At 48.3% G+C, this 25006-nt stretch overlaps 1 protein-coding gene across 1 annotated transcript in view; it reads right to left on the reverse strand.

Annotated features, from left to right (window-relative positions):
• Window positions 1-22721, reverse strand: part of LOC138717437 (single-minded homolog 1-like) — a 48960-nt gene extending 26239 nt beyond the window's left edge. Inside the window, exons 1-8 of the mRNA XM_069850953.1 lie at window positions 22345-22721; window positions 11969-12051; window positions 10755-10844; window positions 10544-10652; window positions 10349-10434; window positions 9103-9302; window positions 8889-8995; window positions 7849-7996 (exon numbers count right to left, since the gene is read on the reverse strand). Coding sequence (XP_069707054.1) covers window positions 7849-7996; window positions 8889-8995; window positions 9103-9302; window positions 10349-10434; window positions 10544-10652; window positions 10755-10844; window positions 11969-12051; window positions 22345-22519 — 998 coding nt within the window. The 5' untranslated portion in view covers window positions 22520-22721. The remainder of the gene's footprint in view (window positions 1-7848; window positions 7997-8888; window positions 8996-9102; window positions 9303-10348; window positions 10435-10543; window positions 10653-10754; window positions 10845-11968; window positions 12052-22344) is intronic.
• Between the last annotated feature and the right edge of the window lie 2285 nt (window positions 22722-25006).

Genomic DNA, 25006 nt, shown 5'->3' on the forward strand with positions numbered 1-25006 from the left:
CTGACTCCATAAATAGTGTCATCAAAGTGAAAAGGGCTGCCTCTGAAGTAACCTACTGAGTACGAACATGTGTGCTGGAGGCTGGCCCATGCTGTAAAGTACAAAAGAGAGGTGAGGGAAGGAGAATTAGATTTTAAACAGATACTTGCCACTGTTGAATGGACAAAGGAGATTTATTTGTTAACACTTAATTTAGTCCGTGTCTAAATGCCACATTTGTGTATGAATAAAAACTAGCTAGAACACCATAATGTAGAGGGAAGAGTTTACTTTAGAAGCAGTTCAGTAACATCACACCTGTTGAATGTCATGATAATTACAGTGAAACAGCATGGGAATTGCAGCAGTCCTGAGATGCAGCACAGAGGAAGGAGAGCAAACATGCAACAAATTAAGGAAACAGAAGCCGAGCTAGTAAATTTGTAAACCTGCTTAAGGAATGCACTGTTGCTGTTGGGAGAGCAAGAGTCCATTCTATATCCAGTTTTTTGCAGAATATTGAGAGGATGATAGCATAGAGGGGAATCCTTTGGTAGCAGCTCAACTGCTTGGCCTGCCTCTTCAGCACAGCCAGTGATACAACCCATGGACAAGTAATAAATGTATGGTAAAACCAGCAGACACTCTTCCAACTGCCTCATCTGTCTTCATCTCTGTGAACTGTCACAGAGCAGTGAACATAAACATGAACTCCCTGGCCTAGGGTCTCTGCCACATAGCAAGACCGCTGGGGCTGATCCCCTAAAGAGACTGAAACTCCCAGCTGCTGTCGTGGTGTTCACAAGCCTCTTTTATGCCATTCAGAGTGCAGAAGGGCAGAGTAAGGATAAAGTGTGAACAAGCTCTCTAGTAGGAGCAGCTGTGCTACAGTGTACAGTCCAATGCTTCCATGTAAAGTGAAATCTGTGGCAGTTTACCTTAAACCATAAACTGCGGGATTTTAGGAGTAAGAGTCCCTGGAGCAAGCCTTGTACCTTTCATCAGTGAGGTGAGGCAGACAGATGGAGATAGTCCCAAATGCTTCAGCATTAGGACTGCTGAATGTGTCCCAGTTCCAGACAATCATTTTACAAGATCTCTAACACTCTTTGGGAGAAGGGTGTTTCCAAAGGTCTGGAACAGCCAGCAAACTGAATGGGAAGAGGATAAAGTGGAAAGCATTTGAAGTCACTTTTCTTTCTTGGGATAGAGACACTCATTTGCAATCCTGAATTTCATGCCATGTGAGATTATCAGTTTGCATGCATTTAAAATAATCACTGCTTTTTTTGCTGTTTTTTTTTCCCCTGTGGATCTGAGCTGCAGTCCTCTAATCCTTACTCTGTCAAATAAAACTTTCTCAATATGAGCAGTGACTGCAGACTGCGTCCCACAGTTTTAGTGCCTGGGCCATTACAGTCACCTGGTTTAAATACAAGCATAGAAATTTGGAGTGAATTAAACAAATGGTAGCTAAGAAAGCCCCTACATGAACAAAGAACTGCAGAAACGTATTGTGGACACCTGGAGAAGTCTGTCTCCTATTTGCAAGAAATATATAAACAATGTTCCAGGGAGACAAGTCTGTAATAAAAACTAATGGTGAACAAAGAGGATACTCCACTGAGTAGCTCAAGAGGAATCTTTTTATACTTTTTTCTTTGAGGCATGTGCTTCCCAAGCATTTTGATTAATTAAAACAATTCCTTTATATATTTACATTGTTAATCAAACCATGTGAATGAGGTAGGCTTTCCAGTCTTACACTGTTGATTGGACAGATTAAGCAGGACCCAGTTCTGTGCACAATTATGCAAGTGGCAAAATTCTCATTAATACAGAGAAATATAAAGGAAAAGCAGCAAGTCGAATTTGTTTCTACTGTTTACAACTATTTAAGAAAAAACACATAATCCAGTTAAAGTCACTAAGCCTTATCTCAAGTATTAAAGCTAGATGGCTAAGCTTGCTCACATAAGCAGTTCCACTACTGGTATGAGTAAAGATAGCAGTGCAAGATTACTTCCACAAGTAATACTTTTCCCACCTTGTTCACTATCCTGAACACTCCACCACACACTTCAGAGATACAAGACAACACATATCTACCTTTGACTGAAAAGAGGAATCTGTGGCAGTTCCAGGTAAGTAGATTAAAGAGAAATGCTGAAGAAAAGTAGGCCTGTAGGCTTGGAAATATTTTGTGGATTCTCTTGTTGACTAGGTAGAGAAAGATGAGGTCTGATGGCCCAGAGACAGTCCAAAAAGAGGGTAGTTATGAAAAGCTATGAAAATACATCATTGTAGCTGTCCAAAATTATGTAGAGAGTTTTGTTTCCACGTGAAACAAAAATTCCCCTAAAACCCACAATTGATATGCTAGGGAGGAGAGTTTTCAGAGTCTGAGCTGTTACACAGAATGATACCACAGAGCTTATACAATAACTTGGCTGGTCACAAGTGGTGTTCCCCAGGGCTCAGTGCTGGGACCAGTTCTGCTCAACATCTTTATCAATGACTCGATGAGGGGGATGGAGTTTGTTAAGCTGTGAGAAGTGTCAATCTGCTTGAGGGTAGAAAAGCTCCACAAAGGGACCTGAACAGGCTGGATTGATGGGCTGAAGCCAGCAGTATAAGGTTCAACAAGGCATTTGGGACACAATAACCACATGCAGTGCTACAAACTTGGGGAAGAGTGGTGGGAAAGCTGCCTGGAGAAGGACCTGGAGGTGTTGGTTGACAGATGGCTGAATATGAGCCAGCAGGTGGACAAGAAAGCCAATGGCATCTTGGCCTGTATCAGACACAGCGTGGCCAGCAGAATCAGGGAAGTGGTTGTGCCCCTGTACTCAGCACAGGTGAGGTCGCACCTTGAATACTGCGTTCAGTTTTGGGCCCCTCACTACAAGACAGACATTGAGGTGTTGGAGCATGTCCAGAGAAGGGCAACAAAGCTGATGAAGGGGCTGGAGAACAAGTCTTATGAGGAGCAGCTGAGAGAGCTGGAGTTGTTTAGCCTAGAGAAAAGGAAGCTGAGGGGAGACCTTATCACTGTCTACAACTACCTTAAGGAGGTTGTAGTGAGGTGGTTGTTGGTCTCTTCTCTCTAGTGACAGGCTACAGGACAAGAGGGAATGGCCTCAAGTTGTGCCAGGGGAAGTTCAGATTCGACATTAGGGAAAACTTCTTCACCAAAACGGTTATGAGGCACTGGAGCACGCTGCCCAAGGAGGTGATTGAGTCACTACCCCTGGAGGTATTTAAAAGATAGGTAGATGAAGTGCTTAGTAGTAGAAGATTTAGTAGTAGACAGGTACGGTTGGACTTGATGATCTCAAAAGCCTTTTCCAACCAAGTAATTCTATGATTCTATGATTTTAAATCTGGTAGTACACAAACATATAAGTAGTGATAATGAATCAAAGATGAAGTGTGTAGATACAATTAACAGTTAATTTATTCTAAATTGCATTTACCACATCATTAAGTAAAACATTCGTCAATATGGCAGGTATTTGTGAAACAATCTTTCAAATAAATTGCATTCAATTTGTGTTCTAATCAGCCAGTCACATGAAGCAATGTGAAGAGGTCAGCTGGAACTATATTATATGTGTGCATTATCATCGGAACAGAGATTAGTTGCAATTAGGTATCTAATTCATGTTATCTGTATATGTTACTGCTGTTGCTATTCTTTTAAAAAAAAGGACAATGAAATGTATATAGCAAAGCTTCCTTAGCTTTCTCTGGGGATAAATTATTATAATATTTGCTCATGCTCTAGAAGTCAAAGGATTTGCACTTTGTGTTATACATTTGTTTAAAGGAAGGTTCTTTGTGATCTAAATATAAACTTCATCAGTTGCATTCACTATTAATTGACTCATAGTTGAGTACCTTTATGAGATAAACATGCACAGCTAATTAATAATCAATGATATGGCAACTGTGTGTACAGAACAAATACTAAAAGAAACACACATTCTGTGTCCCTACATATGCCAAGCAGAATACAAAGAGTAAATGTGTGCTTTAAAGCTGAAGTTCTTAAAGGTCATTTATATTAATTTCTGTCACACTGCTATCGCACACAAAAAATAACCTTTTCTCTTATTGCTAAAATGCCTTTGCCAGTGTACCTATTTAGTTCAGCATATATACTTATTACAAACATTTGTTCTTAATCCACTTTCTCAAAGGTTGGGATTTATGGAAGACAGAAATGACTTCTTTTTTTGTTTTCTTAACTGGAGGGTGGAGTGGGAGTTCTACATAAACTCTTTCTCATTCTTCCCATTTGCATCATCTGCATCAGCCAGGGGAGTTGGGCAGCTAAAAGGTGCTCTGCTCAGCCTGCACTAGAACTAGTCCTCTAGACCAGTTTGGGTCTTATACCACCCATTTCCAAAACATCAGAGAACTTGGAGTCCTCTCAGTAATGAGAAAAGGCAAATGGGAAAGAAAAAAAAAAAGAAAAAAACAACTCTTGGGGCTTTCCCTGAGTGAAGAAGTACCATGTGAGGTGATCAGGGACTCAGCAGCTCAAAAACCTGCACTGTCTTGCAAAGCTTATGGTCCTTTTTGTTATTTTCACCAAAAATCAGTGGGAAAGAACAACATTTCCTATTTTCAAAGGCCTTTTCTTTGGCAAGAGGCTTTCCACCTTCAGGCTCCATGCTGTAATCTCAAACACGACTCTCTGTTATTTCAGACCACAAGGCCACGAGTTTGCACTTCTGCTTTCTCTTCGGTTTCCATATACAAGTGTCAATATGCAAAGGGTTTTCTTTCTCTTTTCAAGCATGTTTTTTTCTAGCCAAGTTTATAACATGATGAAGCTGCAGCAGGCAAACCTGTGTCTCTGCCAGGAACTGCATCTGCACAAAGTGATATTGCCACACACCTGATGCCATGTGGGTGAAGTGTGGGAGGAACCCGCAGTACACACACATATATATCAGCTGTTCCTAGTTTACTTGAAAAATCCAATGCCGTCCTTAAGGAACTGAAGTAGCTACAGGATTTGTAACAGAATAAAGCATATTAAAATTTGTGGATTTTGAATGCTACAAGACTAACCCTTCCTGGAGTGGATTCTACCTCATACCATAGGAAAAGTTCAAGTCCCCATGACCTCTCATTTCCGCTCTATTTTCACCATCTACCTTCCTCATTTGAATGATGACATGTTGCCTCTGGATAGCTCAACAAGATAATCAAGTTGACTCAAAGTAGAAGGAGTTTCAACATCCCCCAATCTGACACCTACCGTGAACCTTTCCCCAACAGCGCTCCTCCACTCCAGGTTTACCATTTCAGAAGCTGACTACGTCACACTATTTAAAAGCTAGCTTTTCTCTGCTTACGGCCTCCGGCACGTGTCAGGGCCTATTTGCTCATTTATTTTCTGAACGATAGGCTGGCGTATCACTAGCACTATCAGCACCATCACCACTACTACTACTACTACTACTACTAATAATAATAATAATAATAATAATAATAATAATGCAGTTGAAGCTACACCCGCCACCTGAACCCAGGGCAATAATTTCAGCAGTGTCAGTCCTGCTGCAGAAAAAAGCAGAACATGAACTCTTCTCCTGCAGTGCCCTCATGAAGACCCAGCACATTTAGAATCACAGAATCACAGAATCACTAGGTTGGAAAGGACCCACTGGATCATCAAGTCCAGCCATTCCCATCAATCACTAAACCATGCCCCTCAGCACCTCATTCACTCATCTTTTAAAGACCTCCAGGGAAGGTGACTCAACCACCTCCCTGGGCAGCCTCTGCCAGTGCCCAGTGACCATTTCCATGAAAAAAATTTTCCTGATGTCAAGCCTGAACCTCCCCTGGCGGAGCTTGAGGCCATTCCCTCTTGCCCTGTCCCCTGTCACTTGAGATGAAACCTCAAGGCCTTGAACATATCCAAACTAGGTTTTAATGCAGCCATGGTGCCTGCATTGCAGACGCCCATAACACATGACAGTTGCCACAGCCAGTGATGAGTATCCCAGCATTTAGCATCCACATTTTAGCTAACTGGGCTCCCTCTCTGCCCTCTCGCCGTCCCCCGTGCTCCAGGCAGTTCAGCAAAGAGGGCATTTGAGCAAAGAGTTGTACCACAGTGCAACTTCGTCCTGCAAGAGAAATCTTGAAGGAACACCTATAGTTCTCCTACGTCTCAGTCGGGGTGAAAACAGGCTTAAAGAGAACCTCGTTCTTAAAATCCATACACACGCACGACAGAACGACGGTGCCTCCATGCAGCTGAGGCAGAGGAATCGCGCTTGATGTCCAGTCTTTCGGGGTTAAAGGAAAGGGAAACGGCCGCTAATCTCTGGTGCTCGTAAGAAAACATTCAGCGCTTCTGGTGCAAAACCACTCAAAGCACGCTAGTTGCCTTCGGGTTCCTTGTTTCTCAGCGTTACAAAATGCTGATTTCTGCCTTGCCAGCCCCCAGTTCACCTCCGGCAGGTGCGTGGACTTAATTGAGGAGCACAGAACGCGAAAAATACGGAGAGGGGCTTGAACAGGCAAAATGAATATACAAATGCATGGAATAGCTAGAACAGAGGCTACTGTGCCTTTGCTAATCAGCATCCTGGTGGGGTGGATGCTGGAGTATTATCTCGCATCCCTTTTTAAAGAGAATAAAAAGCATTTTCTTTAAAGAGAAGTGGTAGTTTACTTCCTACACCAGGATGCTGGCCCAAATGAATACTTCGTCATGCAAACTAGGAACGCGACGCCCGTTATCACCTTAGGTACCAAAGTGATTACTCACTCCCATTGATCCAGAGCCACTTTCCCACCTCGCCGGCCGCTCCTGCGGGTGTGACCGCAGCCGTCGCCTCCGTAACGAGCCGCTTCATTCGGGAAAGCCCGTCCTAAACTCGGCTACCGAACCACTCACCACCTCTGGGTGCACGGAACCCGTCACGCCAGGATAGTGATGCTGCCATTGCCGCAGGTTGGGGGTGGGGGGAGTGTGTATTGAGGGCGAGGGCGTGTGTGCCTCTCAGACGCTTCCAGCACCTACATTTGCCTCCAGAATAAAAAAAAACCTGAGCCGTGGAAAACAGGTACATTGAGCCCCCAGGATCAAAGAGGTACCTCTGACCTGATCGTCCCTACGATTCTAACGAAGCATCAGTGCTGCTGCCAGCAGCCACTGCCGTGTCCAGGAGAGATGCTGATAATCACAACGCTAAAAACTGCAAAACAGCGGGGAACTTCTCCTCCCTCACTGGGCCTTTGTATTTCAGTTTAAGCAGCACAGCTAGAGCACAACCTAGCAATTCCCCAATACAAGGGGATGCGTTGAGATATACGGTATCTCAGCAGTCACTCCGACTTTTTTTTTTTAATTCTTTTTTTTTTTTTTTTAAGTTTAACTGACCCTTCTGGTCACCAACTTTCTTTGTGGTTCACTGTAAGGATCGCTCTCCAAGAACAAAAAAGAAATCTCAGAGCTTTGATAGAGACTCTGGATGAAATTAAGAACTTCAAACCCCAGATTTTTGAAAAGAAAAACAGATGTCCTGTTTGTTGAATATAAATAACTCCGTACGTGGAAACCTTTTTTTTTTTTTATGCTGCATTAAATTTTATTTAATGCTGGGTGCATTTAAACTGTAAAAAAAAGGGGGGGGGGAGGCAGTAGAATATGTGGGTGACAAACCTCTAAATCTTTTCCCCTCTCGAAAGAAACAGGCAGACGGGAAACCCTTCATCTAGATGAAAGTGTTCAATGTGTTTCCTCGCAGACCTGACGCGCCTGCCCTGGTCAGTGGGGCTGCGGGGGGGGGGGGGCTCGGCAGCCGGGGGGGGCTCGGTCCCCGCAGGGGGGTGACTTACGTGAGGACATAGTTGACGCTGACGATGCAGTGAGGGCGGGAGGAGCGGCTGTTGTGCACGATGGTGGCGTAGCTCTGCACCCACACCCAGCCGCCGTGCTTGGCCAGGAACCGGTAGTACTTGGTGGTCACTTGCCCTTTGACCAGCACTGCGGGGACAAAGCAGGAGAGAAGCCTCAGCGTGACCCCCGCCTCGGGTTTGAGCGGCTCTGGGAAGGGGGTGCGCGCATCCCCGGACCCCCCTGGGCGAGGAGAGGGACTGCGAACCCCTTAGCATCGCGCTGGGAAGCAGCGTGGACAGAAACCCCCGTGGGCAAGGGTGGTGGCGACCGCCGGGCAAGGCTGATCTCAGCCCCCGAGAGTCGGACCCCTCATTATCCAAGGCTATTCGGGGAGATCAGTAGGGCAGGGTGAGCTCGCCGGGGGCTGGAGTCCCCCCTACCCACCCGCACCCTAACATATCGTCATCAAGATTTAATTCTATAAATCTGGCTTTGGGTTTTATCTCTTCTCCTTACGTTCTTTGTAAGGGAACTTACCGGAAATTAATATCCTTTTTATTCATCTATCCATGTATTAATGTCATCATGATATCAAAATAGAATAAAGAACATCACTCCGAACTGGGCTCACTACTGCAGTCAAAATTAGATACACAGACAGGATCTGTGAGCCTTGGTGGAAGTGGAACAAACATATTTGAATTTCGCTGGCATGTCGTTTTGGAGCAAGAAAAAAGGTTTTTTTCCTAGCCGGAATTTGAACTGAACTGAGTGCCTGAGGTTTGTGCAGTGGAGTTTTTCTCCTGCAACGGGGAACTGAGGAAGGAAAAATGGCCTTTCATTGCTGATCTCCTCAACTCCCTCAGACTTCACTCTCTAACGACTCATTTCGTTAAAACCTGATGCAGATTTTGTTTATTCTCCCCTCCAGTGAGTTGGCTTTTCCCATTATGACCTAGAGGTAAATCCTAGCAAACCCAAAGTCCACTTGCAGAGGAAGAAGGGGAGCAGGGTCTCTACAAGAACATAATCTCCTTACACAAATGATGGGCACATCGCAGGTGGAAGGTGTCACAGCCGTGGACGTGGTGGTAAAGGGTCTTCTCTATCAAGTCCTGGGGCTCGTAACCTGTTAGCTCAGCTACCCTGCAGGAGACACAAGGAGCAAACATCAGTGGGTGAGAGGACAGGAGAGGAGGCCTGGGGGATGAGAAGGGAGGAGCTTGGGGATTTGGAAATAACCCCGGCTCTACCTGGAATCTAGGAATATGAGCTTCATGTCTAGGCTGGCTCGAAACATGAACATATTGCTGTGGAGCTTGATCTCCGTCACTGCGCTGGGCGGCAGCGAGTGGCCCACAGCGACCAGGCCGACGTTTTGGTAGCAGCCGTCGAAGGGCGACATGTCCAGGCTGTATTGGCGGATCTTCAGGTACCCGCTGCAGTGAATGACCTGCCAGAGACACAGTAAAGCTTGGGGGCTGCCTAGGAGGGGGGAGGAGGGAGGGAAAGCTGTGACAGATGCCCCTGCCCACGGAGGGGACCCGGCAGAGCCGCACAGTCTGAGGGGTTTCTGCTCTTCTGTTTGGGGTTTTTCCATACAAGAGTTCAACACTGATCTAAGGCCCATTAAAGTCAATGAGATTTTTTTTTTTCCACTGACTTAAGTGGTTTTTGGACCACCTCCTAACCAAGCTTTTATTATTCTTCTAAAAAGGGAAGACACGGAAGTGCCAGGGCAGCTACAACTTTGTAATGAAGAGTGTATGTGAGTGAGAGAAAGTTTACATGTGTGCATATGTCACATGTGTAAGATATGTCTACTATATGGATAGAGCAGCTGCAATCTGTAGCCAGAACATATCTTTGGACGAAGATTTAAGTATGTCTCCTAATGTATCCTTGCATATGACTGCTGTGTACTTCCTCCCTTACTTTTCCTTATGAGGGTGTTTCTTCCCGGAGCAGTTTCAACAGATGTTCTTGTTTTACAGCACATCATGGCACAACATCTCCTTGAGTTACAGGTACCCCACTCAGCGCTCTTGGGCGCTGTGCCGGTGGACCCCGGAGCAGAAGCGTGTGAAGCACCAGGGCAAATGCCTTGACTTGGAGAGCTGCCCCTGAAGCTGACGAGCTACCCAATAAGGAAATAAATTAACCCAGAGCTCCCACTGTGTCACCTGACGGCTTCCCAGACACCTCGGGAACGTCAGTGGTTGTGCGAGGTTCAGTTTAAAACAACAACAACAAAAAAAAATACCACCACAGGGAGCTCAATTGCTTGGTTTTGTGGTTTGAGCTTTTTAACCTGAAACTCCGAGAGAAATTCTGGGTCTGAACCACATGAAAGAGGATCAGTCTGGGACAGCCCCGCGGGCTCATCCCCGCTCCCGGTTCCACCGCCCGGGCAGCACGCTCGGCAGGAGCAGGGGAGCTGGAAGGACGGGAGGGAGGGAGGGAGGGAGGGATGGGGGGCTCCTGGCCTTGGGCACGCACCTTGTAGCCCCCGCAGGTCAGGCCCGCGTTCCTCTTGGCCAGGACGCACTTCATCCTCAGGAAAAAAGATCTCTCGATCTCGTACTCTGGGAGGGCGAGAGGCAGAGGAAGGGGTGAAGCCGCGGTCCCCGCCGCCCCTGCGCGGTGCCCTCCGCGGCCGCGCAGGCCAGGCACGGGGGGAGCCGTGTACTTTACCCTGCACGAAGTGCGAGTGGTAGGGCTGGTGGGCGGTGAGCACCGCCGTCATCTCGTCGTGGTCGGCGGGGTGGATGTACTCGTAGATGCTGTTGCCCGTCAGCTCTACCTGTGAGAGAGGAGGAGGAGGGGGAGGAAGGGGTTCATCGCACCTCTTCTGTCGTTTGGGGGCACCCCAAACCCCACCCCAAACCCCACCCCCCCAGCGTACCTGCGACAAGCCCAGGTGCACCGAGGCGGTCTCCGAGATGTACATGATCTTGCCGTCCGGAGCCACGACAAATATGAAACCGTCCAGCGTCTGCGGGAAAGGGTCGAGGGGTGAGAAGCATAAATATAATTCTCGGGGACATGATTTAGTAGTAGACAGGTGCGCTTGGAGTTGGAGTTGACGATCTCTAAGGTCTTTTCCAACCTAATGATTCTATGATTCTAATAGGTCCATCCATGAAGACAGGTAGATCCGTGAAATATCTTATATTTTAGCAAACGGGCATCCCTGTTCAGGCTGCGATCATTCAAAAAGTCGGAAGAAAACGGGCAAGTGCAAAGCTCCCCGACCCTTTAGATACAACCTGCTTCTTAGAGGTATACAGCTCAAAAGGTTCCGGTCACGCAAAATACCTGGGAAGTACCTGAGAAGAGCTTCAGGCTACCCAGTGATTGATAAGTCGATGCTAGAAATCCTAAGCATTTCTATAAATGCTTGGGATTTCTAAATCCATTCCAAATATCTCTGGCGGGTTCAGCGCTTGAATATTTGCTAAGGAGACTTTAAGTTAGCGAGGAGGGTCTAAAACTCTCCATAAAGTAACTTATTTATTTATCAAAATTTAGCTGGCATGTTTCAGCAGACGTAGATGGGACTTCTGAATGTTATAAGGCTCACAAAACGCCATATAACCCTACCAAAAATGCGCGGTGACCATAAGAGTTAATTCTCCTTAACAGTTCAGACAGCAGTGAGTTTTCAAACGTGTCCTACGTCTTTCGTGTCTATACCCATTTCTGTGCCTGCTGAGTCCAGGGCAGCCTCCCCGGACCTGTCTCTAGAGCCTCTCTATATCTCTACAGCACCCTGAAGTCCAATGTATTGCTGGGACTTGTCACCTTGTCAGGAGTTTGGGGGGAAGTCATGTTCCTGCTCTCTGACACACCGGGATACGCTGACATCCCTCGCTGCGGGTCCTGTTGGCTACTGCTGGGGCAAAGGACCCGGAGGGACCAAACCACAACTCCATTACATCACACGACATTCAACCGCGACGGTTCATTTTCCTAAAGCTCTCCCGCACACTTTTTTTTTATTATTTTATTAAACATGTGAACAGTTAAATATTAGTCAAGGCAGCAATTAAAGGCTTAGAAGAAGGAATGGTTTCTTTAATCATTAATACCATACGGCTGTCGTTTCCAGACCAGTACCTGCAAAAGATGGGATCCCAGTTCCCGTCCAACATTGTCCAGTGGGCTGGTTCGGCTGGAGTGGCCCCAGGCTTCTCCAAGTCCTGTTTATTTAATGCACATAAAAAAAAAAAAAGTAAAGTGAGGAGATGAAAAATTGGCTCTTGATGGCCTGCTGGAGAGGCACTTTTTTCCTCTGTTTTCTGTTGTTATTGTTGGTTGGTTGTATTTACTCTAATACACGTGCACTTCGGGAAACTAGATAAGATTTCGTTGCAGAGAGAAGCCTCTTCTGTGGATTTTTTACAAGACCTATCTCCCATGGGAGAAAAGCACCTATTCTGAGTTAACGGTGAAGTTAACTGAGACCTAAGCAAAATAGCGTGCTAGGTAAAAGGGCTGTCAAGTGCTGCCCTCGGCTGCTGGGAACTGGCTCCCTGAACTTGGGGAAAGCGCCTTTTTCCTACCATCACCGAAGGTATTCTGGACAACACCGGGAGCTATTTAAAATAAAAGAAAGGAGTATGCTGGAGGAAGCCTTCTATGTCGAGAGAAGGATGCGCTTAACGTGGCACGACGGTGCCTGGGAAGAGAAAGCTCTGGCCGGGCCAGCGATGTGGATAGGTCCTGCCAGAGCCTCAGCCTGCAGAAGGCAAAGCTCGGCTGCAACCTGCCGGGTAATTAGCCAGCAGGATATGGAGGGAGAGACATAAGGACGGGCTTAGACCCCCTGCTAGCCAGAGATCACTTTCCAGTTTGATCGGTGACCTCCTGTCCTCGGGGCCACCGTTGTCTAACCTGGAATATTTGTAATTACCTGTTTGAGGAGGGAGAGAGGAGCGAGCAGATGCGACTCCTTCAGCTCTCGCGGAGCCCCGCGTTAAAACATTTTCCCTTTTAGCGGCCCCCACTCAAGCCCACGGAAAGCAAACTACCCGTGGCTGAGCCGAGTGCGGTTTCACGGCTGCGGCAAAGCGCCTCTGAGGCGGCCCAGACCAGTCCTCCCTCCTGCCCCACCAAGCCAGGACTCCGGGATTCACCTCCCTCCTCACCATCCCCCCTCTCTGCTGCTCTGGCAGGTGGGATGAGTCTCCCTGCAGAAGGATGTGATCTGCCTCCAAATAGCCACCTCCAGAAACGAATCCCTCCGGAGCTGTCTAATGTTTCAGACATCACTCTGTTTTCTTCTACTCAAAGTGAGGAGGAAGAAAAACCGGACAGAAATTACTCTACCGGAGTAAAACTACTTGTGGGTGGTGCCTTTCTGCTGTATTGTTGCTGAAATAATTTGAACGGGACAGTGAAAACCTTTTACGCTTGTGCTATGAAATAAGGCTCAGCCTGACACGCACAGACACTAAGATAAAGTAAAAGGATGAAAAAATAAATTTACAAATCCTGATTGACGGCCGGGGTGGGGAGAACCGAGCCGGCCAGGTCTCCCTCCTGCAGGGAGGGTTCGGGGAAGGCAAGACCCCGTTTTCCGGCTGTTTCGAGGCAAACGGGAGAGGTGGTGACAGCCGGCAGCCACGGGCATCCCTCGCTATTGACTGGCTCCACTTAGGTGTTTGCCGGTCTAAACAAAGCTAACGATTTCCTCGGCGCCGTTCGAACGGGGCATCCCAGGGGCATCGCCAGCCCTTCCCACCGCCCGAGCGCCACAGCGACTCGTCCCTCTCATCCCCGCCTTTCACCCTCTTCTCCCCCTTTGCTCGTCCACCTCTTCACGCCAGCTTGTCTCTTCCCTGCTCCTACACTCCTCCCCTCCGTTCTTAACTCCGCAGCCCGACACAGGCAGGGGCATCTTCTTTGCCTACCCCCACCTCTCCCACCCCCGGCGTGTATCCAGCGCCAGGTGCCGGCCAAAGCCAGGCTTTAATTCCTTTAATTCCTTTAAATTCCTTTAATTCCTCCACCCCGATTAACGGGGACCTTGTGACTTCTTTCTGGGTCCCTGCCTTCCTCCCCTACAGCCAAGGGAGCCAGGCGCCGGGACAGAGGGTCACCTCCACCCCCTGGAATCAGCATGGAGCTGGCAAACCTTGAGCAGAAAAAGAGAGAAAAACCCGCTGTATGTTTGTTTTTTTCCACGAACTTCTCGGTGGTTTCTCTGCTGGGGAGCCAGAACGCCCCTTCAGAGCAGAAGCAGCCAGGGCTGCTCTCTGGGACTTCCCTCAGTCTAGAAGGAAACCTGGACGACAGTTTTCTGCATTCAGAGCTAAATCTGCGCTCCCTGCTTACGGTTGAAGTTGCTTATTAATCGAAGTTTACGGCTCTGATCCTTCTTCTTCTAAAAGGGAAAATAACCCGTCCCCGGCAGGTCAATGAGCAGCCGGTGGGCAGCGCTGGTTAACCTCCCCCGGCAAGCGGCTCTTCCTCGGGCGCCCAACTCCCCGCTGGGCTCCGGGCGGAAACCCCGGGCTGGCTCTGTTAATGGTTTATAATTAAACGTTCTCGCTTGTCTACCTGAACCGGCTTTTTGAGATCCCGTCACGTGAGACGGTTCTTTGTGTACTTCTCAGAAGTTTCAGCTCTTTCAAGTCGGAGGCTATTTCTGTTCCTTGCCAAATCCCAGCCTCTCCCGAGTCGACGGGCTCTCCTGATGTTCCTTAAATACTCTTCTTAAAGATTATACGAGAAAACCTCTCCATTAATATTCCCTTTTTTCTTTTTCCTGTGCGTTCGCTTTAACATCCAATTTCCTTTTATCGAAGGGGCAAACTGTGATTTCTTGCACTTGACCTACCGCAGAAAATTCTGCAAATCCTTTGATTGTCTATTTAAAACAAAACAAGGAAATCAGCTCTCCCTTTTGCTTCAGGATTACGCTTGGAAACAAGATCTAAAGATTCTCTTGTAATTTGGAGAGCCAGCAGCATAATAGGTTTGGAATAGAAACAAGCAGCTTTGCGAGGGGAAGGATAACTAAATCGTTTTTAGGCGAAGGATTTTCCCAGCTAAAGTGGCCGAAGACAAAGCAAAACATAATCTATTTTGGAAGATTTCCAAGATATACCACATTAACCTTAGCAGATAAAATTCGCTTTCTTCTCTGCATCCCCTCCCCCACCAAGGTCTGATTTATCATATTTACATAAGTAGCCTTAGAAGGGGTGTATCTATTATGGATCTAAGGAGCTAGCGAGCTCACATTTCATTTGGAAATAGAGGCGAAGTTTTACTGTTGCTTAATACTCGATGCATTGTAGAGCCATTTCCATTTAAATACCCCCGACCCGCGGATTACCTCAATGGACTGACTGCACGAGTTTTGTAATTTCCTGAAAATGAGATTTCGATTTATAAAACAAGAAACCAATTAGTAACCAAATGAGGCGAAGTAGATCCACTAAAATTGACCTAATCCCACAGGCACTATTTAGGCCAGTTCTTGGCGAATGAATGATGAGCAATCGCCGAGCCTAAGCTCAAGGCATCATCCAGCTGTGCTATTCAACTAGCAAAAATAAATGGATCGAGCTTTTCTTTCGGAATGAGTTTGATACTCTTGACAAAATATAGATTATAGGCTCCTACCTAACAATCTCCTCCACTCAAGGATTTTTTTTTTTTTTCCTAAGAAGATAAACAATTTGGGCCACAAGAAAGTGTCCGCCGTCAGAAGGAAGGGGGGAGGAAAGCGAGGAATTTTATCCAGGCTCTTGCTTAGCTTGCGAACAACAATCTCACCACCTAGTAGCATGCGCAGAAACTGCGCGGATCCTGCTCGGAACGAGCGTGCTGACTCATCGTTTCTCTCAGCACTTCCCCATGGAAAACCACCGCGCTTTCCACGTCAAAAAGCATCTCGTTCTGTTTCACGGGGTAGCTAAGTTGGCAAGTTCAAGTGAAACATCTAGTCCCCAGCCGTGCCCACCCCCAGCACCAAGCAGCCTGTCCCCCAAGCCGGGCTCAGGGCCAACCTGGGCTGCGCTGGCCCCGTCCTTCCCCTCATCGTTGGATTGATGCAAGTCTTGATGCGGGCAGCCAATAGAGGGGTTGGGTGAATAGCATCCCTACCCAGCAGCGATACTGGCGCAAGGAGCTCCTCTGTCCCACGGAAGGGGGAAGGCGCTCCTCACTCATCTCTGATTTGATCTAGGCAGAGACGGAGGAAGGCAGGCACAGGGAAATGAGACTCCAGGAGGCCCGGGAAGCTCCTTGACCCTGGTTGATCTCCGGGTTCCTTGTCACTCTACGAGCATCTGCAGCGCAGAACTTACCTCGACCCCCTCTTTTGCCTCGCAATGGCAAAGGTGGTGGGGGCGGGGAGGTAGGTGGTAGCGGGGTGGGGTGGCCAGAAGGTGCGAGCCCTGATCTACTCTGTGTCGCCAGCTTTTAAAAGCGGTCGCTACGATTTTCCCAGCGGACTGTCCGTCACGAAACCTCAGCGCGATCCGAATCGACGGCAGCGAACACGACGGCACGACGGGCCATTTCATAGAACCATAGAATCACCGGGTTGGAAAAGACCCTTCGGATCATCGAGTCCAACCATTCCTATCAAATACTAAACCATACTAAACTACTACTATTTGACCTTCCCGTTCAAAAAAATCACCGGGAGCTCGATCTGAGCTCCAAACCCTCTTCTTTGAGGGACGAGCCTCCCGGGAACCCCTCCCAGGGACTCTCCCCGCGCCCCGCCGGCCCGGCCAGGCTGCGGGCGATGCCCACGGATGCCCGAGAGATGCCGCCTTGGAGACGAGGCCCCGGGCGCGGAGACTTTTCTGCTGCTGGCGATGGGGAGGCGGAGGGGCTCGGGGGGCTCGGCTCCGGGGGGCGCTGGGCGCTGTCCCGCGGAGGCGGCAGCGGGGGCTCTTCCCTAAGCTGGGGTCAAGGAGCTCCACCGCGCTTTTCGCTTCCAGGCACTTCTTAAAACTCCCTCTCCGGGTGGCGACCCGACCCACCCCACCCCCGGGCGCTTTCCACCCGCTTTTGCCGCGGTGCGTTCGCTTTGCCCTTGTAACAGCCGCTCCCTGCCCCGGGATGCTGGCCCCGCGGGGAGCGGGGGATGCGGCCCCTTCCCCGCGGCACCGAGCAGGCCGGGGCCCGCCAGCCTCCCCCGGGGCTCCGGGGGGATCGAGGAGGGGCGGCCGGGCCCGCCTCCCCCCGGCCCCGCACGCCGGCTCCGCGCAACCTGCCCGGCGGAGCCGCTTTTAAAGCTTTGGGTGCGGGGATTCCATCTCCCTCCGAAAGCGGCACCTTTGCCATCTCCCCCCGCCCCTCGCTGGCACCGCCGCTGCCTTTTGTCCCTCCTTCAGCTTCTCTGGGGAGATGCGAGGCGCGGGTGTTTCTTGGGGGAGTGGGGCGAGAGCCAGCTCGGTCCCCATCTCCAAGGACGTCGTTTTCCCCTCGCTGTCCAGGGAAAAATAAGAAATAGCGGCATCGAGAGACGCAGGGACAGAAGCTATACATCCTAGATATCGGAAAATGAAAAGGCAACAGGATATTGTGTAGAGGAATTAGCTTGATTCGATTAACCATTTAATTAAACAGCCTACCGCCAGCGCCCGGTTTTGCCATCGCTTAACGCCCGGCAGGGCTGATTTCTCAGCTAATTTAACAGGCACCGGTTAATGATAACTCAAAATCTCAGCCAAATGAGGCTTCTCTGAAGGAGTGGATCTCCGTCGGAGGGTTCAGATGAAATGAAATAAGCTCTGTTTTAAAAAAACACCGCTGCTCATTTCCAATTGCCTGCGGATGCCATTAGCAAGGTTTTGTAAAGATTTATTATCTCGGTAAATCACATGTGTTCATTTGAAGCGGAGATAAGTAAGCATCCCGCTTTCTTTGTAAAAATAATAATAAGAGGGAGAAAAAGTCCTGTTGACTAAACAAACAACCCTTTTAAGAAAACGTGAGGGGAAATAATGCCGAGACGTATTTGCTCTTTAAAGAAATACCAGCATTTTGGCACACACGGGAAACAGAATTGTGCTCTGAAAAGCAAACAAACAGAACCATGCCCAACTTGGAGAGGTGGGGAAAAAAATCAGGGAAAATTTTGGAGCGCAAACTCCTTCACTTCTGCAGAAGATGCAAATTCAAGCAGCTCTTATTCCGAGGAAAACGGGGAGGGAAGGGTTTGCACCAACTCACTTGCCAACACACACTACTTGTATGCAAGTTGAAAAACATCCTCCCACGGCCTCCAAACGACCGTATGTTATTAAGAAGGGATTTCTAAAGAAAACACCATTTTATCCACTCGTCTCACTGAGTATTGTTTTTAACACATAAATCTGCTTTTTCAACGATCATGCTAACAATTTAGTTCTGCACTTCACATTTTAAGTTCACATCAAAACTGGAATTAAACAGAGAGGCAGCGTGGAGAGTAAACTGCAGCTTAAATGAGAAAAACTTCTGTAAGAAAATAAACACTGAAACTTAATGCTCAATCATTTCCCTTAGCAGTAAGAAAAACAGCATTAAATCACCTATCCACGTGGGAAACGGATTTTTTTTTTCCCCCGCTGATCTCTTCCCCCTTTAAAATAAAACAAGATTAAGGGTTTCTATATTGAAATATTAACCATCATGATTCTGCAAAAGTATGTGTAAACGGAGCCTCTGCTTTTGTGTCAAAAATAAAAATCCTCTCAGCACCGAAACAATCCGTCACCACTAGAACAGAGACCGCGCACCCTCCTTTCCCTCTCTGTTAGCCTGAGGGGGATAGGACCCTGAAAATATTCCTGATTTAAAGAAAGACAAAAACAAAAAAGCTCCCCGCTCAAAAAAAAACCAAACCAAAACCACCCCTCCCCCCCAAAAAAAACCAACCCAAAATACAAAGGAAACCCCAACACCTATTTCTAGCGCCAATCAGGTTTTCTTGTTGTATATAGCATTTTGTTTCCCCTTCAGTTTTGTATACTGGCGAGGGTCAGTAAAGAATAACCCCACTAGTTACAGCGTCCGGATTTTTTTGGAAGGAAAATACTTATAGTCCTTCAACATTCCTGAGTTTTTCCCAGGTATTTTTTTTCGGCAATATTACTCGACTGTTTAATGTTAAAATGCAGGTTTTGCTTTTGGTTGGTTGGTTGGTTGGTTTTAACGAACTGTATCTTACGGGTGAATTTATTAGGACGTTCTGCTGGAAAAAAAAAAAATCTTCGTCATTGTCCTCAGCGATTTAGCAGATGCAGCCTTTCCAAGGGCTGTGAGATCATAAAAAACTACTCAGTGTCTTGTAGGCTGTGTCCTCCGGAGAAGTTTTAGCACCGAAAGGATGGAAGGTACCCGAGCGCTGAACGACTTTCGCCCTTGACAGTTTTAATCTGCTAGGAATCCAGTAAAGTGAAATCGGGGGTAAAATTAACAACCCGGGCGTTTTAATAGCTTGTGAGAATTACACAGACATTACAAGAGGAAGCTTGTTGAAAAAATCTCTGCTCGGTTTATCGAGTTTGCCCGGTGCCACCGAGTTTGTGTTGGATTTCGGGGGAGGAGACGGAACCCCCTTGTGACGATGCTGTGTGTGACTCTCCTGGCACTGTGCTCCCAGAAAACTCTCTTGTTTCCAAAAGGAACCCGAAATCTACCCAGCTTCTCTCTCTCTAGGAAAGCATCGGTCGTAAAAATATGCAGACAAATGCACACAGACTCTCTCCGCCTTTTCCCCTGTCCCCAGCCCCGCGGTGAGGAGCGTTTATCTTTCCATACGTGATTATTTACAACCAGCCCCTATGCGAGCCCTCTCCGGGCAGATGGAAACTCGCTCTTGTACCGAGGAGAGGGGAGATGAGTTACACTGGAAGCTCAGCTCGCTCCTTAGACAGCATTTCTCTCTCTCCTGACTCCTCCAAGATCTCTTTAAATGCGTGACATGACGCTTCGCCGCGCTCCCCAGCCTCCCTCCAGCCTTTTGGCCAACTCCTCGTGTCTGTCCCGATGCTTGTATCGCTCTCCCTCCCCAGGGAAAACCAAGCGCACGGACCTCGTATTAAATCCATCCAACACCGCTACTCTCTGCCTCCTACTTTCAGGAAGGCTTTTCCTTCGGGTGCCTAATTTCCTTGACTGCCACTGCCCTGTCCTCCCTTTCCAGAGAAGCGATGACTTCTTTTTTTCTGGCCGGGGAAGTCGGGATCACCTTCCCTCTTCCTCTCTTCCCCTCCCGGAGGAGCCATAGCGCCCGGTTCCCGGGGATCCTGGGAAAACCCCCCTGATCCCCGGCTCGGCTCCCCCAGGCCCAGTGCTGGGGTCCCTGCTGCCCTCGGGGATGCGGGGCGGCCACGCGTGGAGCGTGCCTGCTCGCTGCCTTTCTTTCTTTTTTCTTTCTTTCTTTTTTAATTTTTTCTTTCTTTTTTCTCTCCTTTTTTTTTTTTTCTCTCCTTTTTTTCTTTTTTCTTTCTTTTTTCTTCTTTTTTTCTTCTTTTTTTTTTCCTTTTTTCTTTTTTTTTTCTCTTTCTTTCTTTCTTTCTTTCTTTCTTTCTTTCTTTCTTTCTTTCTTTCTTTCTTTCTTTCTTTCTTCTTTAATTTTTTTTCTTTTGTCTTTTTTTTTTATTTGCCGCCCTCTCCGTCTCGGCGCTCGAATTAGCATCAGCGGCGGGCGGCAGCGGCCCCGGCGCACTTGGCCACACGGTTCCCCAGGGCATTCAAACATCCTGCGCTGCCACCGAGGGACGGGGATCAGCTATTCTTCTCTTCCCATGATTACTCACAGCCTACAAGCAACACCATATGCTTCTTCTGATCAAACAACCCGCTACATAGGCACCAGTAATTGACGAGACCTGCTCGAAATCACGCAGAAAGGTGGCCTACTGAGACCGCAGGAGTTGACAAATCATTGCTAATAATCCTTTTAGGAACATCATGGGCATCCGAGTTTGCAAGATCTTTATTTTTATAAAGTATGCGCTGACAGAATAAAGGACAAAGTCACTCTCCTTTGAAACAGAGGGCTGCTCCGCATAATTATCACATAGAAAAGTGGCTCGATGAAGCCTTTAATTATTACTTAAAGGTTTCATTTATCCGCTATTTTGCTTCTAAGTGACTCGGAGATATGAAAGTTTGTTTAAAGAAACTACTGCAAGATGCACTGGATTAGCAATTACAGTTCTATACTCTAGGTTCAAGAGCTCATATGTAACCTGGGGGTGGGGGTGATGTACCTCCCCCCGTCCAAATCACTGCCCGACTGCATGTTTGCTTCCAAAAAGTAGAATTAGGACAAATAGTTCACAGACTTAATCAAGTTAAAAAAAAAAAAAAAAAGACTAACCAAACAAAACAGGCTCTGTACTCACTCTCGATTTGTAAAACACAATAGAGCCAGACCGACAGACTGAGTCGAGGTATAGGTACAGACAACACAGAGGGACGTGCCTATATTATGCTGTTTCTCATGGTCACAGTCTTTTTAACGAAAGTGAATGTTGCTATTAGGTCGGAGAAAAAAGCTCTCAATACTTTCTATTGCATGCAAACAGCATCTCAATTGATTGATCTAGAGGAAAGATTACTGAAGGTTTTTTTTATTTTGTTTCCTGCTACTTATGAAAACAATAGAGTGAGAATACAGGAGAACTTTATTCCGACTGTCTTAACTTTCTCTGCTGTTCGTTTTTCTTGGCAGCTGGTCTAGAAGCCCCAAGACGGTCGCTTTAAATCCTAACTACTCGAAAACAAGACAAACTTTAGGACGCTTAAACCTGCTTTTGCTGGACAGGCAGGACTCTTGGTGCTGCCCTGGAAGCCAACGTTAAGTTTACTGTTGCCTGATCGTGGAGGAAAATCAGGCCCAGACTCTAATTCTGGGCTTGCAGCGTTGGGTAGGCAGGGGAATTAATATGACTGAGTACTAGAACCCTGTTAAAAATTTCTGAGGTCGATTAATGCCTGCGAATTGAGAGATGCATCACATCCACGATGCGATTCGGTGTGCTGGAGTTATTTATTTAGGCTGTGTGCGAGCCTCCAGGCGTGTGCTGTACCTGTACACCGCACCTTTGCTCCATACTTGAACTAAGGCTTTAGGACTTTGCATAGGCTTATGTAAATATTTACCCATATATTAACTCCCTCCATAGTACGGCTATAAATAGGGGTGAATCGCCCCCTCTTTCGCCGTGCACGTGTTTGGCAGAGGATGCAAATCTTACTGGGAGGCTGAGGTGAAAAGGAAGCCCGCGTGTGCGTTAGAGAACACGCAGCAGAGCCCAGTGCCTGCGAGCGTTGGCAAAAGCACCCTAGGTCCCCAACAAACCTGTCGCAGGAACCGATGGGAAAGTGTTTCCGACAGAGCTCGGAGCATCCTGCCTCCCGGCGCACCGCCCCGCGCGAGTTACTTTTTTTCTTTCCTTTTTTTAAGTTAAAAGCGACAAACGACACCTGGATAGGAAGGTAAATAGACGCGACTAGGCATTCCCACTTACCTTCTGGAAAAACCACCCTCATTTTTAAATAGCTGGTGGTGAGTCTGATGATGGATGCTTTGTCCAGCTGAGAGGTGATAGCGGAGGGCAGGGGTAGTAATTTCGCCAGTTCGTAAAATTCACTGTTTTCTTTCTCCCGTCTAGTCCGGGCAGCATTTTTGGACTTCTCTTTCATCGTGTTTTTTTCCCCTTTCCTTCCTACAATTTAAACTCCAGAGATTCATCCAAAGGTGGAAGGGGAACTTTCAGCTGCAATTCCTCTCTCCAGAACATCAGGCAGTGATTCTGAGCGCGGCCATTTCTCTCAGAAACCGTTCGGTTGCGTAAAATACAAACAAGTATTCAAGACCGGAGAGGTGCTCTTAAAAAAAAAAAATAAAAAATTCTCTGACAAGCAGAGTCAATCGGATGGGAAAGGCATTTATCCAATGCAGCTCAGATTCCAAGAAATTTTTAAAAAAAAAGCTAGAAACTTGCGGCACAGGACAGCAACCAAACGAGGAATTTCTGGCCTTTTTTCCTACTCGTGGCTGGCAGCATCGCTCCTCGGAAGAGGGTCATAATAATCCCGTTTCTTCCCTTGATCCGCTGTCAATCCGAGGCCCCAGCGGCCCGGCCGTGGGCTGCCTCGCAGGGCACTGGGGGTCTTCTCGGGAGCCTCTGTGAAGACAAGAGCAGCCCTGGGGTGAGAAAGCCGCTACACAACGCCGCAGCGGAGCCGCGAGAAATAGTTAGCAACAACCACCCTCCGGCGGGCGTAGTGTTTTCTCCCACCAGAGGGGAAACAAACAAACAAACAAACAAACAAAAAAAGGAGTATATTTTCCCATCTCACTCACTCGCCCGTGGAGGATTCTGCCCCGCACTCTCCTCCCACAGCCCTCACCCTCCCCAGCCCAGGTGTGCCCAGCATGAGCAGAAGGAAAGCAAGGCAGGAGCCAGCCCCCAGCTCCCGGCACAGGTCACCGGCCGCTCCGCGCCCCGCGCTGCCAGCCCCGGAGTATTTTTTGCTTCTTTTTTATTTAATTTTCCCCTCGGGTGCTCCCCGCAGTCCCGGCCAGAGCCAGGGGAAGCTGCCCCGGTCAGGGGAAACAGGCTCTGCCCAGCCCTGCCGCAAGCCGGATTCCCCCCACAAACATCCCATTTTTCCAACCAAATCGTTTTCTTTTTTCCTTTTTTTCCAGCGGGGGGAAGCGACCCACAGCCTAGCCCTGCGCATCACTGCGACTCCTTCCTGAGCCTGGAAGCTCGTGGTGGGCTGTGATCTTCTTTTTACCTACCTTGAGTCCCTGAGCCCGGCAGCCTGCAGAGACCTCTCCCGGGGTGAGGAGCCCAACTCTTTAATTGGTTCATTAATGGCACGGGGGAAAGTTTGCGCCTGTCACCGCTCCTCACACGGACGGGCAGACAGACATTGCTACCTCCCCATCCCCTTTATCGGCGCCCACACTCTCCCTCTCACAGAACGGGGGGGGGGGGAGGGGGGAGTCGAGGTTGGTATTAATGAAGAATCCCTAATTTGCGGCTGAGAAATGCCTAATAACTTCTTGATGGCTAAGAGCCTTTTAGCACAACTTCATTTCTCTCCCAGCCCCCCCACCCTTCCCTTCAATTCGCTCCCACCCCCAGCCCCGTCCGAGCCCTCCCTTAATGCCACTCACGGACCCACCTCGCTCCCCATTGGCCGCCCCCGCCCCGCTCCCCCCCCCCCATTGGCGCCGGGCGGTGACGTCACCGCGCCCCGGACACGCCCCCTCCCCTCTCCCCTGGCGCCCGTCGCGGGGACGGGAATGGGGGGGGCAGGACCCCCCGCGCCTCCCCTCGGCGCCTCCCCCTCTCTCACCTGCCCAGCCCGCTCCGTTCAAGTTTATTTTTGTTTATTTCAGGGTATTAAGCGGGGTTTTTGTTTGTTTTGTTTCTTGTGGGTTTGGTTTTTTTGTTTTTTTGCCATCACTATCCATGGGACCCTTCAGTCTCCCCGAAGGAAGGAGAGAAGCAGCCGAGGCCTCTCGGAACTGGGAGAACTCGACTGGAGCCCCGTCTCCCCTGTCCCCCCCCTCCCCTCCCTTTAAGAGGGTACGGGTCTGGTGTGCTGTGGGAGAGTGAACCGAGCCTCGAGGGGGAGGAGGATGGAGGAGGAAGGCTTTAACAAGTCTTGAGACGTGCTGGAAAAAAATCCCAAACGGTCTCACAAACAGACCAAACAAAAAGAGCAAACTCACGAGACCTTCCTACATCAGGAGGCAGAGGCGGTTTAGAACTGGACGTGGAACGAAAGGGGTTCCTCTCTTTGTCAGGGAGTAGGACTATTCCCCGTCTCTCTAGTCCTCCGAAAAATAACCCCAAAACCCCAAACCCAGACTCAGCTCCAAGTGCTGGCTCCTAAAAACAGTAGATAGAGCAGAAAAAGAGAGCCAGGGAGGAGGGAGAGGGGGGAGGGAAGAAGGATTATACAGTCCTCTCTAAAAACAGAAGAGAGGCTCAAAAGCCTACAATAATTGTCAAACCAGTCGGTTGGAGAGCTCGGCTAAAACAGTCGTTTAAAATGAGATTACATTGGCAAGACAACTGTCGGAATATTTCGAGGAAAAAAATAAAGGGTCTCGCTTTTCGAGAGGAAAAAAATGTCAACAAAAGCATAAAAGGCTGTGCGCTCCATTCT

The sequence above is a fragment of the Phaenicophaeus curvirostris genome, chromosome 2 (assembly GCF_032191515.1).
Source record: "Phaenicophaeus curvirostris isolate KB17595 chromosome 2, BPBGC_Pcur_1.0, whole genome shotgun sequence".
NCBI classification, from domain to species: domain Eukaryota; kingdom Metazoa; phylum Chordata; class Aves; order Cuculiformes; family Cuculidae; genus Phaenicophaeus; species Phaenicophaeus curvirostris.